Here is a 17,058-nt window from a genome sequence, read left to right on the forward strand (position 1 = left end):
ACAAAAGTCGTGTTTTGCTCTTTAAAAGATTTAAATGTCCTTTATAAATCTTCTTTTTATTTGTTTGTATATTTGTGATTATCACACAAGTCCCGTACTGCTTGACATACGGTATTGATATTTCTATAAGCATCATGATTCCTGTGTCGTGTGAATGCAGGTATAATATCATTATCTGATATGAAATACGGTAGTTTCTAAAGACTAAAGATACGCCGGCATGATTCTTTCATTCTTTTTTTATGGACGGTTCCAAATATTTAGAAAATTGATATAATATAATCTTTGTACATTGCATCGGTTATGGTTGTTCATTATCTGCATTCTGAATTTGGGGATGGGCCTTTCGTAAGACATGGTACAGTTGCATCCTGTGGGTTGTTGAAAACCCAAGAGCTCCATCGTCACTCTATTACTACAAAAGAGAATATCTATACAAGAATACACAAGTTTGTGTATATTTATCAAAGTAGTACTGGTACATTTTAGTGTTCTGTTGGGAGTCCCCTAACTTCCATTCCTGTGATGAAAAAAATAAATAAATAATATATATATATATATATATATATATATATTATTTATTTATTTTTGTAAGTATGAGGGATGGGGAGGGATTGGGAGTAGTTAGAAGTATGAGGACCTAGGTTTAATATCATCACTAGGACCATCTTTGTAATCTTTCCTATCTTTACCAATATATATATATATATATATAAGAGATTTATTTACTCTAGAAATAACTTTAGGTAAATTTATTTCGTTCAATAACTTATATTCTACGTCAAAATTCAATGATTCAACCATGAAATTTAATGTTTTTAATGCATTATCAAATTTACAGATTTTTCTTAAAAATTGAAGATCATTTTATACTTAATTTCATTAATTCAAATGAACGGATAATCATAAGATCATTTTATACGTTAATTTGAATTAATAAAACGAAATATCAAATAATTTTAAATTTCTTTAAAAATTTACAAACTTGATCTATATATTCACAACTTTAAATTCAATGATTTGATCGTTGAAATTTGATATAAAATATAGTTATTAAAGAGAGTAAGTATAAATAAACTTACTTCTACCGTAAATGGATCCCTCATTTATATATAAATATATATTTAACTTGTACTGTGAGAAATCAAGATTGGCTAGCCAAATTCTCGGTTACTTTTGAGTGATCTTTTCTTGTTTTAATTTTTCAAATTTTGATATATAAATTTAGAACTATTTTAAAAAAAATTAATTTGATTGCTTTAATTTAATATGTGATGATAATAGGTAATTAGTGACTAAAATTATTTTTTTGTAATTAGAATTTTTATTTTATATGATTTAATGGTTATATTTAACATTTTTATTCTGATTTAGAAATTTAAAAACAAAAATTTGTTAAAATTAATTTTTTTATCTATAAATGTTAGTAACAAATTTTGAGTCAAAAGCTTTGTGTATATTATCTCAAACTCCTTCTCAGGTTGTTATTATTTGTTTCAGTAATAAATTATTGATTTAATTGAATATCTAAAATAAAAATATATAAACCTTTGTTTCTCGTCGTATTGATGGACCTTCTTAATTGAAAGATTTCCTATATTAGCTGTCAAGTCTAATTATAGGTTGGCTCTAGTGATTTTGTTAAAATTAATTTAATTTAGTTTGAGGTGAATAATTATGTAATTAGTGATTAATTGTATAATTTTGTGATAATTAATTCCATAATTAAAATAAAATTTAAAATTATATATGATTAGCTAATGTTAATTAAATTGAAAAAATAAAAACAAATCTTATTTGATTAAAATTTAAAATTTAAATTACATGTCAATAAAAATGATTAGTCGTTGTAATGAGGTCTAATCCCACATAATAGATATCATATGTTATGCATGGATTTTAATATTAAAAATAATGTAGTATTCAATTAAGATAATTAAATTTTTTTTAAGAGTATATTAAAATTTGGTAGTATTCTATTAAGATAATAAAGTTTTTTTTTTTGTGAGTATGTCAAAATTTAGTGATATTCAATTAACATTTTATTTCACTTAAAAAAGCATGTTGTATTTAAAAAATAGAAATTTTAATGAATTATTTTAAAAGATTAATTTTGTAAGACTTTTAGTAGAATTTATATAAAAAAAACCTTACTTGTCGGTATACAAAACATTTGAGATTTCTTATTTTTTTTATCATTTATTTCTTTTCTTTTCTCCCATATCTTTTTTGTTTTTCTCTCTTTTTCCTCTCCTGCCTTCTCTCTTTCTCTCATCTTCTCTTTCCTCGATCTCTCTTTCTCTTCATTCTTCCCTATTTAATATTTTTTTGCTCTCTTTTTGCTCTCCCCCTCTCTCTTTTCATGTCTTTTCTATATAATATTTTCTTTCTCTCTTTTTTTACATCATCATCTTCTTCTTCTTCTTTTTCTTCTTAGTTTTCTTCTTCCTCCTCCTCCTCCTTAAATGGATAATTATAAGAAAAAAATGTCATTGTGAATTTATGATGTTAAACATATAAAAACTTCAAATTCTTTATTTTATTAAGTTATTTACTTAGACAAGACATCTCACTTATTGTTTTATCTCTTACAATGATATTTTTATTTTGTATTATAATTTATTTTTTTAACCCCTTTTATTACTATTTTTTTCTTTCAAACTTTAGCATTTTCTGGGCGAAATTGTGTTACTACAATAAGAGACATTAAGAAAAACTCATTTCCATGAGTGTTGCAAACAACCAAACACCAAAAAATAAGGAAGAGTGAAAGATGACAGTCAACAATAAGAAGAAAAGAAAAAAAAAATGTAAGCTTGGGTTGGATGATTTTTTCCTTCTGAAAAATTATGAACTAATATAGGCTTAGACAACTAAATAATTGAATTGTGAAGGTGTCAATTGTGAAAGAGAAGAGATGAAACCAATGAGTAATTGAAGAAGCATGAATGATATGAGAGCTTTGTAGGAATAAGAAAAACTAATACTATTTAACGTAAGTTGATATCCAAACAAACTCATACTCATTTTTTTTATCAACTCCTTATTCTTTTCATTGTTCTTATATTTAACGACTCTTTTTGTTTAATATAAAATATATTAAAAAATTATATTTTAAAAGAATATAAATATAAAATAAATTAATACATCAAATAATATATACAAATATTATATTATTTATTTTATATTGTATGTTTATATTTATTGTATAATAGATATATTAAATAATAAATTTTATAAATTACTTAAAAAAATTATTATATCATTATTAAAAAATTTATTTATTAATTTTAAACTAGATTAAAATTAGATTTTTTTTAAATAATTAACTCAAACAGTAATGTTATATAATATAATGTTCAATAAGTTATAGCAAAAAATAAAAAAAGGTTAAGTGGGTTAGAAGTATAAATAGTTAGTAAGTTATAATGAAAGTTATGGGTAGGGATGGCAAAACGGGTCAGCCCGCCCCGTTTTGGCCCACCCCGCCATTGTCCCGCCAAAAATGGACCCGGCGAGGCCGACCCACCAATGTAAAACGGGCTGGAGATGCTGGCCCGCCTCGCCTAAGGACGGGCTAGCGGGTTGGCAGGTCAGCCCGCATACAAAAATAAAAATTAAAAAAATGGAAAAAATATATATATTATGTTCAAATAAAAGAAATTTGCTACAAATAAATAAATATAACCATATGAAATTAAAAATGCATACATATTGTACATAATATATATTCAATAAAAACAAATTACAAACTTAGAACAAAATCAAATAGAAATTAGTCCATTTACACCAAAATCAAAACCAAATTATAAACTTACACAACTAAATTTTTTGATAGTTCACAAAACAAGTTTAAATGCAATTAATTAACTTTAAACTTTTATTTTAAGAATATTAGAAGCTCTCTTAGAAGAAGATGTCTCTACTTTTTTTCTTGATCATCTTCATCCTCATCTTCTACATCAAAATACAATAAACATAAAAATAATTAAATTTAAAAAAATATATATGCGGGCCGGCGGGTTGTGGCGGGCCGACCCACTATTTGGCCCGGCGGGTTGGCGGGCTTGGCAGGGCGGGCTTGGCGGGTTGGCGGGGTTGAAATGATGGGCCCGGCCTACCAATTTTTGGCAGGCTAACGGGCCGGTCCACGGGCCAAAGCTCACTTTGCCATCCCTAGTTATGGGTTCTAGGACTACATGCGGGGTTAAGCCATCACTAGTAAAAACACTTTTCCTTACTCAATGACTGAGTAGTCTAGGACTACATGTCGGGTCAAGCATTTACAACACTCTCATTAGAAGAATATACTACTAGGGCCTCGTCAAGATAATTAAGTTGTGCAAGATACGTCCCATGTTCACAATGGGTGAGATCGGGGCTTCCCAAACCAAACTATCCCCAAAGACTAATCTCCCAACTTTTACACAATGGAGGTTTTCCCTAGCGGTGTATTCTACATTGTACCCATCATAAAAACACAAGTGCACATGATGCATGACATTCAAGACTCAATGCATTTACCACACATAATCATTTATCACTTATAATTCATAGCACATCACATTTTGTCAATTATCACTTTATCACTTCACAATTCATCAGTTATCATAATCACTTATGTACACAATCCACTCGCACATACACACACATATAAGAATTAAGTTCAGACACAAGGTTAAACCTGGCGAGGCACACCCTATGCCCAGTGCGTGCGAGGCTGTAAGCCTATAGAAGGAATCATGCCTGATGTGATCCTCCTTGCGCCTGACGAGATACATCTAGATGACCTCTAGAGCTCTCGTGCCCAACATGACTATGCTCACATTTGACGTCAATAATATCGCAAGTATTTTGGGCTTCCATGCCCAGTAAGACCAAGACCAAGCCCACGCTCAGTGTGGTTAAGGTCGCAAGCATTTTTAGTTACCCGCGTCTGGCGAGCCCAAGCTGCCACTTGACGTAGTATTAGTAAAACTTGATTTGCATAATTCAAAATTTTTTTAAATATGTGACTTCTATGATTTCTATGATTTTAATCTGTTAAAAGCGTTCCTATAGTCTAATTAATCCACATTTTAGTCATGCAATTTATAATTATTTTAAATTAATTCCTACTTAAAAGTTTAGATACATCCTTAGGATTCCCTAGGAATCTAGAGGCACTCATAGATTCATAATTACATACAATTCATAGAACCAACACATCAACACATGCATATATCATAATTAGAAAAACCAATTTCATAACATATTACATTATATTCGAATCCCTCACCCACATACATACACATACAAACTAAGGATTGAAGGTCAATCCTACTACCCAACAGTTACCCTATGTAACGACCCGCCACGGTCTTTACACTTAGTGGAATCGCACTACAACTAGTTAACTAAGAGAATATTAAACTGGATAACACATACATACAAGCATAAATATAAAGATCAAAATAATTGAGTTTCTGTATATAAAATATAGCACCATATATGTACAGTCATCCCAAAATATTCCTTAGTGCCGGTCAAGCACTAACAAAAAGAATGTTACCTAAAATGGTAACTCAAAACACGAGACTCAGCTCCTCGTCTCGCAACGATCACCTCTACTCCCAAGCTATCCCTAACCTGCTCCCATACCAAGTATGATCATCGCAGTTCCACCACATGGAAAACAAAAGGGTAAGCTAGAATTCAAAAATCAATAATATAAGTACTGAATAAAAATCTATACTACACATGCATCCCAAATCCTGTCCCTAAAGAACCTTTCATCTCAATCAATCATTCATTCATTAAACATGAAGTCAAACACCACACTTCATCATATTAATAATCATGCAATAAATGCATCTCAATCATCTAATGCGTCGTCACGCATACACCTAGGAGATCTCCATAACAATAGAGCTGTATAAGTGACATTCCATCCTACTGAAACCACCCCAACCGTTTTCACGCCCAATGCGCCCGCTCGATCACAGCTAAACATGATATATAATCCTCACTCGGGTTTACTCGGATGATGTCACTTACACACTTGGAAGTCCAGATCCACCGTCAGGTATAGCACAGCTGGGTACGGGCTTACCACGACTTTGGCATGCATTAACCAAGTCAATAGTGGAGTTCACCCACCGACTATCCGCAAGGATCCACGCACCTTCCCGAATACTTGGTTAAGGGAATAACCCTCGACCTCATACCCCACTCTATCACTAGCTAAGGACTTAGAGGAGACTCACCCAACCCAGTGGCCTATCTGAGCACCACTCTCCCAAATCCAGTGGTCTCCCTGAGCACCACTCTCATACATCAGTGGTCTATCCAAGCACCACTCTCAAGAGAATCTATGTGAGTTCTTCCAGTTCGAAAATATTTTTCCTCTCCTCAAGTCCTAGGCTAGACTCATGCCATAGGCATCACATGCAATCATGCATCATGCATCATACATCATAATGGTCTGCCCGCCATCATGATCAACAATCATACACATGTCATAAGACATCACATGTAATAATACATCATTCATCATAAATGGTCTACCTACCATTATGACCAATAACATGCTCATATGAACATTTTCACATGTCATATCATATTCAAACATTCATACGTATCATTACAAACATACATATGAATCATGTCGCACCATACATCACGTCTCATATATATATGATCTAAAACTTTAACTTTAAACATGCATAAGCATCGATTTAAAACAATTATTTATAAATATAATTACGCTTGGCGCAGTCAGCTCGCGCCTAGCCTAACACCAACCCAAGAGCCCTGAGCTCTTCTACGCCTGGCACACTCAACCTGCGCCCGGCCTAATCCCATTGAGTTTGTAAACTCACATACATCCTAAATAACAAACATTCTAGCTTCCCTTACCTGAAAATTGGCTCAGATAGCCAAAGACTGAACAAAAGTAGAATTTCCCTTCGAGGCTCAGCTTGGAACTTCAATCCTCCCAAACAAGCTTTCTAATATGAATTTCAAGAAAAGACAGAAGGAGTTATTGAACTAGAGGAGAAAAGGAGTTAAACAGAGAAATTTGGGAGAGAAAGGAGTTCACTGACCCAGAGACCTTCTCTCTAAAACTTCTCTCTAAAAATTTCAAAACTCCTGAAGGCCCCCAACCCCTATTTATAGACTTTTCGGACTGCCCCAGAACGGCCCGTTCCGAAATCCCAAAACACGCAGAAAAATCACGCCCAGAACGGCCCGTTCTAGAATCAAAACGGCCCGTTCCGGGACTCATCCGAACAACCTGTTCTCCCTCCGTAACGGCTCATTCTCCCTCTGAAACGACCTGTTCTCCCTCCGGAACGGCCCGTTCTCCTTCCCAGAACGGCCCGTTCTCAACTACAAGATGTAGTTCAATTCAATAGCTTGGAACGACCCGTTCCAGTTTGGGAACGACCCGTTTTGGGCTACTGAATCAACCTTTTTTTTTTTTTACAATGTTACACCCTACACACCCTGGAGCAATGTTCTCACTCCCCCTTACCTTGATCGATGATAGCTTTAAGATTTTGCTCTTCGAGTTTCTCTTTGAATGCCCCTATTTTGTCTCTCTCTTTAGATTACAATGTATGGTTAGATTGCACATGAGACAAACTTAACAATACTAATGTATTTAAACAAAATCACAACTTTCACCCGCATGTGTAGCCTGTCAATAAAAGGACAAATAATTTACCTCACATATTTAAATTTTAAAAAGATAATTAACAATTATTATCTTATCAAATCACTCAAAAATATTTTATTCCCCAATTAATTAATTAAAAAATCTTTTATTAATCTATTTTTAAGAAAAAAGTGGGATGTTACACATGTCATCATTAAAGTGTCCCATCCTTAGAATTGTTATATCTTACATCATCTATTCGTGTTAATATTAACTTTAGATAATCACCAATTAACGGTCAACTAAAAACACTGAAATTGCATAATTTTAAAAGTTAGAGATCAAAATAATGTAATTAAAAGTGTTAAAAAATGTGAATTGAAAATTATAAGAATACCAAAAAATATAATTTAACCTTAATATTATATGCATACATGCATATATATATATATATATATATTATTGTTTAAGCCATTAACTATGAGAATGAAACAGTTGGTTTGATAATGGTTTAATAAATTTAATTTATCAAATAATAATAGGTTAAAAGTTATGCAGGTCACGAGATCAATTCCCGTCATGAGCAATTTCACTATTTTTAAATATTTTTTTTTTTTAATTTTATGTAATTTAAATTTAGCAATCAAATCATATTCGGTCAATATAGTTTGTTAAACAGTTGTGACTGAATTGATATCAATTAAGGACATTACATTAGTTGTTACATTTTTTAAATCAGTGGTAGATTCGTCCTTAATGTGATCGCAAACTTTGTTCACAAAACACGTAATTTAGCAATGACGAAAATAGCAACTGATTGACTTGTTACCAGCATTTTGGTCGCTAAAGTGAATGAATTGGTCAAAGTAATTCAGTCGTTGGTCAGAGATCGATATTTTTCAGTCCCTAAATTCAATAGATATTTTACCCTTTTTTTTTTTAGTAATGGCTGTCTGAGTACAAGGATATAAAAAATATTCGATCAAACTTTTACGAATAATATAAACGAATCTCTAACCTGGGAGTATAAATTATAAAATTATAAAAAGAGGAAAGCCCTGATTATAATTGTTTTTAGTTTAAAGACCTGAATAAAATTTTCAAAAAAATTCAGGAATCAAATAATATATTAAACTTTAATTAAATCACATGCACACACATAGAAGGATCCACTTACTTTAAGAGTAATTTTTAGTAAATTTATTCTATTCAATAACTTATGTTCTATACCAAATTTCAACAATATAATCATAAAATTAAAAGTTCTTAATATATAGATTAAATGTACAAATTTTAAATTTTTTTGAAAATAATATGATACTTCATTTTATAGATTCAAATAAAGTATAAAATATTTTTATAATTATTCATTAATTTGAATTAATGAAATGAAGTATCAAATAATATTCATATTTAAATTTTTTTTAAATATTTTATTTATGCAATAAAAAATTTTAATTTAACGATTAAATTTTTAAAATTTAATGTAAAACATAAATTATAAAATTAAATAAGTCTACAAAAAATTACTTTTAGAGTAAAATGAACCTCTCTTCATATAAGTATATCTTTTATTATAAGTATTTATATTTAAAATATTTACATATAAAAATTTATATTTATCATTTTGTCTAAAGACTATAAAATGTGGAGTGTCTATTGGTCATGTTAATTTAAGGCAAACGAAGGAATGAAACCTTTTTTCTTTTGGGAAAATTCTAACATGAAGTACTAGAAAATGTGGTACATATACGAAACACTAACTTTCACCATTAGATATATTATTTAAAAATTTAATAGCTGAAACACTAATTTTTACCATTAGATATATTATTTAAAAATTAAATAGCTGAGATTTGTGGCTGGCAGTTGGAATGTTTGGTTTTCTTCCAAACCCTGACGGTGAGAATCGCACCACCGTCCTCCGTCGCAGCTCGCGCGCGTCAACATTGTCACCGCCCATGGCCTTGCACGACGTCAGTGGCGACGATGTAAGAGGGGTGGATGGGGCTGGTGCTAGTGGCGGTGATGATCGCTTCTCTCTCCTCAAGGCTTGCAGATCCGAGATCCTCCAAGAACCGCGCCACCATCCTTCGCCATAGCTCGCGCGCGTCGACGTCCTCGCCGCCCATGGCCTTGCACGACGCCGGTGGTAGCAATGACCTTGTTAACGGCACAGGTAAACCGGTGGCGGCGACAACCAAGTGGAGTTTCTAGAAGGTGGTGCTGTCGTAATTAGGTGGCAATGTGGCGGCAGGAAGAGGTAACTTTTATTTTTTTTCTTCCAATTTTAACTGGCAATAATAGGTCAATTTAATGATATATGGATGAGACATATATAATAAAGTACTTCATGCTACAATCACTCTTTCTTTTGTGTTATACATAAGTAATGAAAGTCAGATACATACTAAATTTTGAAAGGGAGGCACATGCATCAGAACTTCAATCAAATTAAAATTAAACACGTGCACGGGACATTTAGAAGCTCGGCTACTAAACTTTTAATTTTCATATCAGAAGCAATTTGCTAAGCTTAAGTCACAAGTACAAGATAATAATAGAAATATACTCGTAAGCACAAAGATAAATATTAAAAACTAATGAATTAAAAGAACAAAAAAAATCTCGTATTGTGACCTGCTTGTGATGACTTGCATGCACCTGCGCGCACTGGGTCCAAACTCAAGGTACAAGTCTAAGCAAAACCAAAACTGATCCATGAGATGGCCCAGACTAGAGGCTCACGTGAGCTAGGGCTGTAGAGGTTGGGCTGGGCCCATTTGAGAGGTCTACCAGAGACACTATTTGTTAGCAACTTAACGGACCACACTCACTCAAGGTTCAAACATAATTTAAGAATGGTTGATGATATATACACCTCCTACATCTCCTTTTTAAAAAAAAATCATTAAAATTTTAAAATATTCTTAATTTTTTTAAAAAAATTTTAATTTTACATCCACAACATTTAATTTAGTATTTTTTTTCACACATCATTCCTCTTTTTTCAATTTTTACATGCACTCCCTTTCCCTTTCACAAGAAAGGATGGTTATGTAATATTTACGAAAAAGTTATACTGTAATTTGTAAATAATATTTTAATAATAATATTTTTTAGCAAAAGCTAATAAAACTTTACCCAAAAATTCTAAAAAAGGATAAAATGTCATCTACATTTGAATTTGTAAGGGGAGGAAAGTGTATTTCTAATGTAAGAAGAGAATAAAATATAATTTATTCATAAATAAATAGTAAATCCTTATTTTAATTTAGTAAAAAAAGTTTATAAACTAGTTAAATAAGTTAATCTATTATGCATAAAAAAGTTAGTTAAATTATTTAAATTCCCAACACCTCCTTCACATAATTAAGAATTTGTTTGATAAACTTATTTGTCAAAAAGATAAAATTAATTAGCTTTATCTATAATTTTAGAGAAGTTGATATGAGAAATTTCATTAAGTTAGTTTTTATAATTTTTGGAAAAATTTATTCTATTTTTTATTAAATATTTATGTAAAAATATAATTTTTATTGATAGAAATTATATTGATAATTAGAAAAAATGTTACATATAAATGACATATATAAAAAATGTTACTATATATACAATATACATTAAATACAAATTTATTTAATATATAATTACACATATTTTTTATGTTGATTTCAATAAATTTCAACGTCACTATAACTTATATTTATACTTTTTTAAACATATCAACATATATTATATATCTAATATAAATAAATATAATTTTTATTAATAAATATTACGTGATATGTCATTACTTCATAATTTTTTATGGTGACATAATGGGTTTAGAAAATCTAGTGGTTATGATGCACTAATTAATAACTAAACTTTAGTTTCTCTAGATAAAAACAACTAAATTTATTTAAATCACCAGGCAACCTAGTAATAAAGAGATTGAAAAAATATACATGAGATCTTAAGTTCAAATTCTACTGATAATTTCATGAGTAAAAAAAAAATTACATTATTTATTATATAATAATATTTTATAGTTGTGTTTCGTACATCTATATCAACAAATTTTTTTCCATTATATACATTTTCTGTAGGTTATATGTGTATTAAAATACACTTTGCGCATCGATTATAATCATGACCTATGTAAAATTACCTCAAGCATGAATGTCTAAACTTCCGTTTTCATTTATTGCCGTGTAACTCGCCGATGAATCCCCCAATAATTCCAAATCTATCAATTTTCTGAGTTTCCAGCGTATATATAACGTATGACTGTGGCACAAAGTGATGTTGAAGTGTATGGTCAATAGATCCCGATTTTTCCTCTTTCAACTATTCTAACTTGACTATGGTGAGTGAGAAATGAATTTGTGTTAACTTCACATTTGAATAAAATAGAGTTCTGACCAAGTCAACAATCTTCAATATCCACTAATGTTTATGTTAGACACCTATTGCACGCATAAAAATATCTTGAAGAACATTTCTAATTCTGACATGTAGTTTGGTCATTATATTAGTTTGTATTTTAACACGTGTATTATACAAAATAAATATTTAAGTTTATATAAATAAATTTTATAACAAATTTTCTTATTGTATAAATAATATTATATTTAAAATTTGTAATAAAAAATTCATTTAAATTTATGCTAAATAATTTATATTTTCATATAATATTATTTTTAATTATTAGTAATTATTTTAAACTATCAAAATTCAATTTAAATTTAAAGATATTAAAAATAATAAATTAAAGAAATAAAAGGTTAAAAAAATTCGTAAAAACACTTTAATTAAAATTTCTTTATTAAAAATACTCTCATTAAAAAATCACACCTACAAGTGTTTTAATTATATATATATATATATATATATTATAATTTATATGCTTTAAAGCATAAGTACTTATTTTTATGAAACATGCATGCATTCAGATATTAAAATAGGAAAGAAGCTTAATTTGAAGGTGATTTAAACTTCATGTATTTTAATTTTTCTAAAATGTTAAACTCCAGTTCAAACGCAAGGATAAGGTGCACTTAAAAAATGGAGTGTGTGAATGAAAAGAAGAAAATCAACAAATAGATAAAAAGAAATGACAATAAACTAAAAATGATAGATCATAAAAGGTGAATGCGCATTAATTATAACTTATAAGGAATATTTAGCTAACTTGATTTTTCCGTCACCTTGTACATGTAGCAGTCAAGACTTTTGTTATTGAATATTCGTTGTGTAAGACAGAGTTAAAGACTATTGACTGATGCTTTAGGTAGGTCATGGAAAGGAAATTTCTCTTGTTCCCTGGGCCACACGGTCTGTGTTAGAAAAAATTAGCAATCTTGATTGTGTTTTTTTCTCCATGATGAACATTTTCGAGGCAACACGGCATGTGGACCACTTGTTATTGAATCGTAGATGGAAATTGAGAATCGAGAGGGACTTTTGCAACGTCTGCATGAGTGTTGCTTTCTTTGGTGGAGGACTTGTAGCAGTAGCCAGTCGAGTTTTGAGATGAAGAATTATTAGGCAATCCCTGTAATAAGTAATTAAGTAATATTCCCTGTTAGCTGTTACTGTTGTAGTTTAGCCATGAGGAGGAAAACAGTTTTGTTTTGAAATACCAGAAAAGTAACTAGTTACCAAATCCGATGGCCTTCATACCCGTTCTGTTGTTCATGTTATTCGTAAAAGAAGGCAAAGGTGAAAGCAAGATTGAGGTGGGGTCTTGGCTCTCTGCTGGAGGCAAACACAGTTCATGGGCATCAAGGTCTGGCTATTTTGCTTTTGGGTTTTACCAACAAGGTGATGGCTATCGTGTGGGAATATGGCTGGTCGGTGCTGAAAAAACAATTGTCTGGACTGCTGACCGTGATAGCCTCCCACTCTCCTCCAATTCCACCTTGACCCTCAACACGACTGGCCTCCACCTTTTCCCGAGTCGGAGGGAAGACCAACTTTTCATTTCAAATTCTACCGCAGTAACTTCTTCAGCATCCATGCTTGATTCTGGCAACTTTGTGCTCTATGATGATAACCACACCGTTTTCTGGCAAAGCTTTGATTATCCAACTGACACCATATTAGGAGGTCAGAATTTATCTGCCGATGTCGAACTGGTTTCTAGTGTGTCCAAATCAGACCATTCTAGTGGACTTTTCTTTCTCATCTTGCAAGATGATGGAAACCTGGTTGCTTACCCTGTCAACAGCCCAGCAACTGCCGCTGATTCTTACTGGTCTTCAGACTGGATTTCAGATACTTGGACTCGTTTTGAAATGCTCAGTCTAAACGTCTCGGGCTTTCTATGCCTTAGTAGTAGTGATGATGAGCTTCGGTGTCTTAACAATAACATTAACATCAGCCACGGAAAGAAAACACACAACATGAGTTCAATCTACCGTGCAACACTTGATGTGGACGGCAACTTGGGATTGTATGAGCACCAATTTGAGGGCAATGGTATCTCACATGTCCGACTACTGTGGAGCACCTCGCTTGAGAAATGTGAAATCAAGGGGGTTTGTGGGTTTAACAGTTACTGCTCAAACGTAACAGTAACAGGCGATGCTGTGTGTGACTGTTTTCCTGGTTTCGTCCCCTCCAAACGCAGGGTTAAGGGCAACGTGTCTCTGCCTCTGGACTGCGAACTGGCCTATAGCAAAGATGGTTGTGAAAACAGCGAAGACTCGACGATTTGGTATAATATTACTCAGTTGGAGAATATGAATTGGGGTGGTGTTACTCCTTCGGGTGGTGTTATTCCATATTCTGTCGCATCGTTGACGAAGGAAGAGTGCGAGAAGTCTTTCCTGGAAGATTGTGATTGCATGGCAGTTTTATATTCCGACGGCAACTGCAACAAATACAGACTCCCGCTAACATATGGCAGGCGCAGAACGGTTCAAGATCCAGTAACCGTGGCCTTCTTAAAGATGCCTTCGAGAATTGCCACTCCAAACAACTCCACACAGAAACCTGGGACTAGGGTCGTTGTGGATAACAAGACGAGACTTATAATGATCCTAGCCTTCACTTTGGGTTGCATTTCACTGTTATCTTTGGTCTTGGCAGTGTTCATGTTCCTCAGTTATAAGCAGAAAGTTTATAGGTATTCAAGGGTAGATGCAAATGAGAATCTGGGATTTATTGAAGAATGTTCTTTGCGTTCATTTTCTTTCGATGAACTAGAGAAATCCACTGGAGGCTTCTCGGAGGAGATAGGACGAGGGTCCTTTGGAGCGGTTTATAGAGGCGCAATTGGTAACAATAACAGAAGCATCGCTGTCAAGAGATTGGAGAGAATTGCTGATGAAGGGGAGAGGGAGTTCCGAACTGAGATCACTGCCATTGCTCGAACACATCATAGAAATTTGGTTAAGCTCATTGGCTTTTGCATCGGTGGATCGAGGAAGATTCTTGTTTATGAATACGTCAGCAACGGTTCTCTTGCAAGTCTTCTCTTCGATGATGAGAAGAGCCTATCTTGGGGAGAGAGACTAAAAATCGCATTGGAGGTTGCTAGAGGAGTCTTGTATCTACATGAAGAATGCGAGGTCTGTATTATTCATTGCAATATAAATCCTCGGAATATACTTATGGATGAAGCATGGACCCCAAAGATCTCTGATTTTGGATTGGCAAGGCTACTGAAGTGGGACCCTTCAAGAATGAAAAAAGAGTATGATGAGACAAGTAAGTACTTGGCACCTGAATGGCGGAAGGATGCACCGATTTCAGTAAAATTTGACGTTTACAGTTTCGGGATGGTACTATTGGAGATTGTGTGCCGCAGAAGCACCATAGAAATGAATGTTTCCTCAGCAGAGGAGATACTTCTTTCCAGCTGGGTATACCAATGCTTTGCAGAAGGGCAGTTAAATAAACTTGTGACAATAGATGAAGCTGTAGACAGGAGGATATTGGAAAGAATGGTGAAGGTGGGGTTGTGGTGTGTGCAAGACAATCCGCATCTTCGTCCTTTAATGAAGAATGTCATCTTAATGTTGGAAGGATTGAAAGATATTCCAATTCCTCCCTCCCCAGCCCATCTCGCTAATTAAATAAATCTTCTTAGCAACGCTGTTTTCCATTTATAACTTTTCTTTGTATACATGATCGGCATGTGCGCTACTGTAGTTTTATTTTCATCTTGCATTGTTGTTCAGGTTGTTCTTATGATTGAATTGTATTAATAGCCAACTTTCGTACTTGCCATCATGAAAGTTCTAGTAAAAAATGTGTTCACTTTATAAAATTGATTTAATTTACGATAAAATATGATTTTAATAAACATATAAATGCTATAAAAGAATTGGTTCTCAAAGTCCTGAATAGCTGGGAGAACAAGACCGCTACAGAGTTTGCAATGTTACTGGGGAGTTCTTGGAGTGGCGAAAATGCACTCGTTTGGGAAGAAACTGCAAGGAATAGCACATCAACCATATTAGAGCAAAAGAGAAATTTGAGAGAGGAAAGGAGAAATTTGAGGAGTGGGTCCAAGAGCACAAATTAGGAAACCAACTAACTAGAGGCGAAAGTCGAGAGCACCTAACCAGTATAGTTGGCAGCCACCCATGAGGCGTGGTGTAAAATGTAATGCAGATGGAGTGATATTCTCTGGTACTAGATTGTGTGTTCTTGTGGTATTTTGTGAGTTTGTTTGATGAGGATATATTTATATAAAAGCCGTATTTAGGTTATTTGCACAGATTTTTATATTGGTATAAATATTATCCACTTTTAGTTATTAATGAAATATGGATTCTAATTAAAAATGAGAATAGGTTAGAATTTAAACAGGGACTTATAGCTTAGTCTTTTTAAAATTTGGTTACGAACTTATACTTAGTCTCTTTAAAGTTTAGTTTAGTCTGACATTTAATAAAAGGTTAATTTAAACTTTTAAAAAACATATTTATATAAAAATGTCAAGCTTAGTCTTGTAAAAAAATCTATTATATCTAACAGGTTAGTCTATTTATTTATATAATAATATAAAAAAAACTAATATATATTATTAAAAAATATAAATAAATAAATGTATAAAATAAAAATAAATTATCAATATTTTAAAAAGATTATACAATTATTTTTTTCATTATAAATTTATTAAGTTACGACTTACACATGACTGTACATCAACATATATGGATACGCATGAATTGTCTCTTTAACAGAAAATGATTTAATTTTTCTCTTATATTATTTTTAAAATTTAAATTTTAATAATATTGTGAAATATATTTTAAAAATAATTTTATTGATTTTTAAAAATTAAGTTTATTAACTTAATTAATATCCATAATCTTAGTATTATTGTTAAGGTTATGCTATCAATGGAGTAAATTACACAATATCTATACATTAATATATTCAAAGTCGAACATGATGTGATTTATTATCATCCCTAATTC

General features: G+C 32.0%; 1 protein-coding gene across 1 annotated transcript; it reads left to right on the forward strand.

The window, feature by feature from the left end:
- The first annotated feature begins 12,482 nt into the window (after positions 1-12,482).
- LOC109807071 (G-type lectin S-receptor-like serine/threonine-protein kinase LECRK3) lies at positions 12,483-16,307 on the forward strand. The gene has a single exon (XM_020369599.3). The coding sequence runs from the start codon at positions 13,294-13,296 to the stop codon at positions 15,703-15,705; it is 2,412 nt and encodes an 803-aa protein (XP_020225188.2). The 5' UTR covers positions 12,483-13,293; the 3' UTR covers positions 15,706-16,307.
- Positions 16,308-17,058: the final 751 nt, after the last annotated feature.

The sequence above is a fragment of the Cajanus cajan genome, chromosome 5 (assembly GCF_000230855.2).
Source record: "Cajanus cajan strain Asha chromosome 5, NIPB_CcT2T_4, whole genome shotgun sequence".
Classification (NCBI taxonomy): domain Eukaryota; kingdom Viridiplantae; phylum Streptophyta; class Magnoliopsida; order Fabales; family Fabaceae; genus Cajanus; species Cajanus cajan.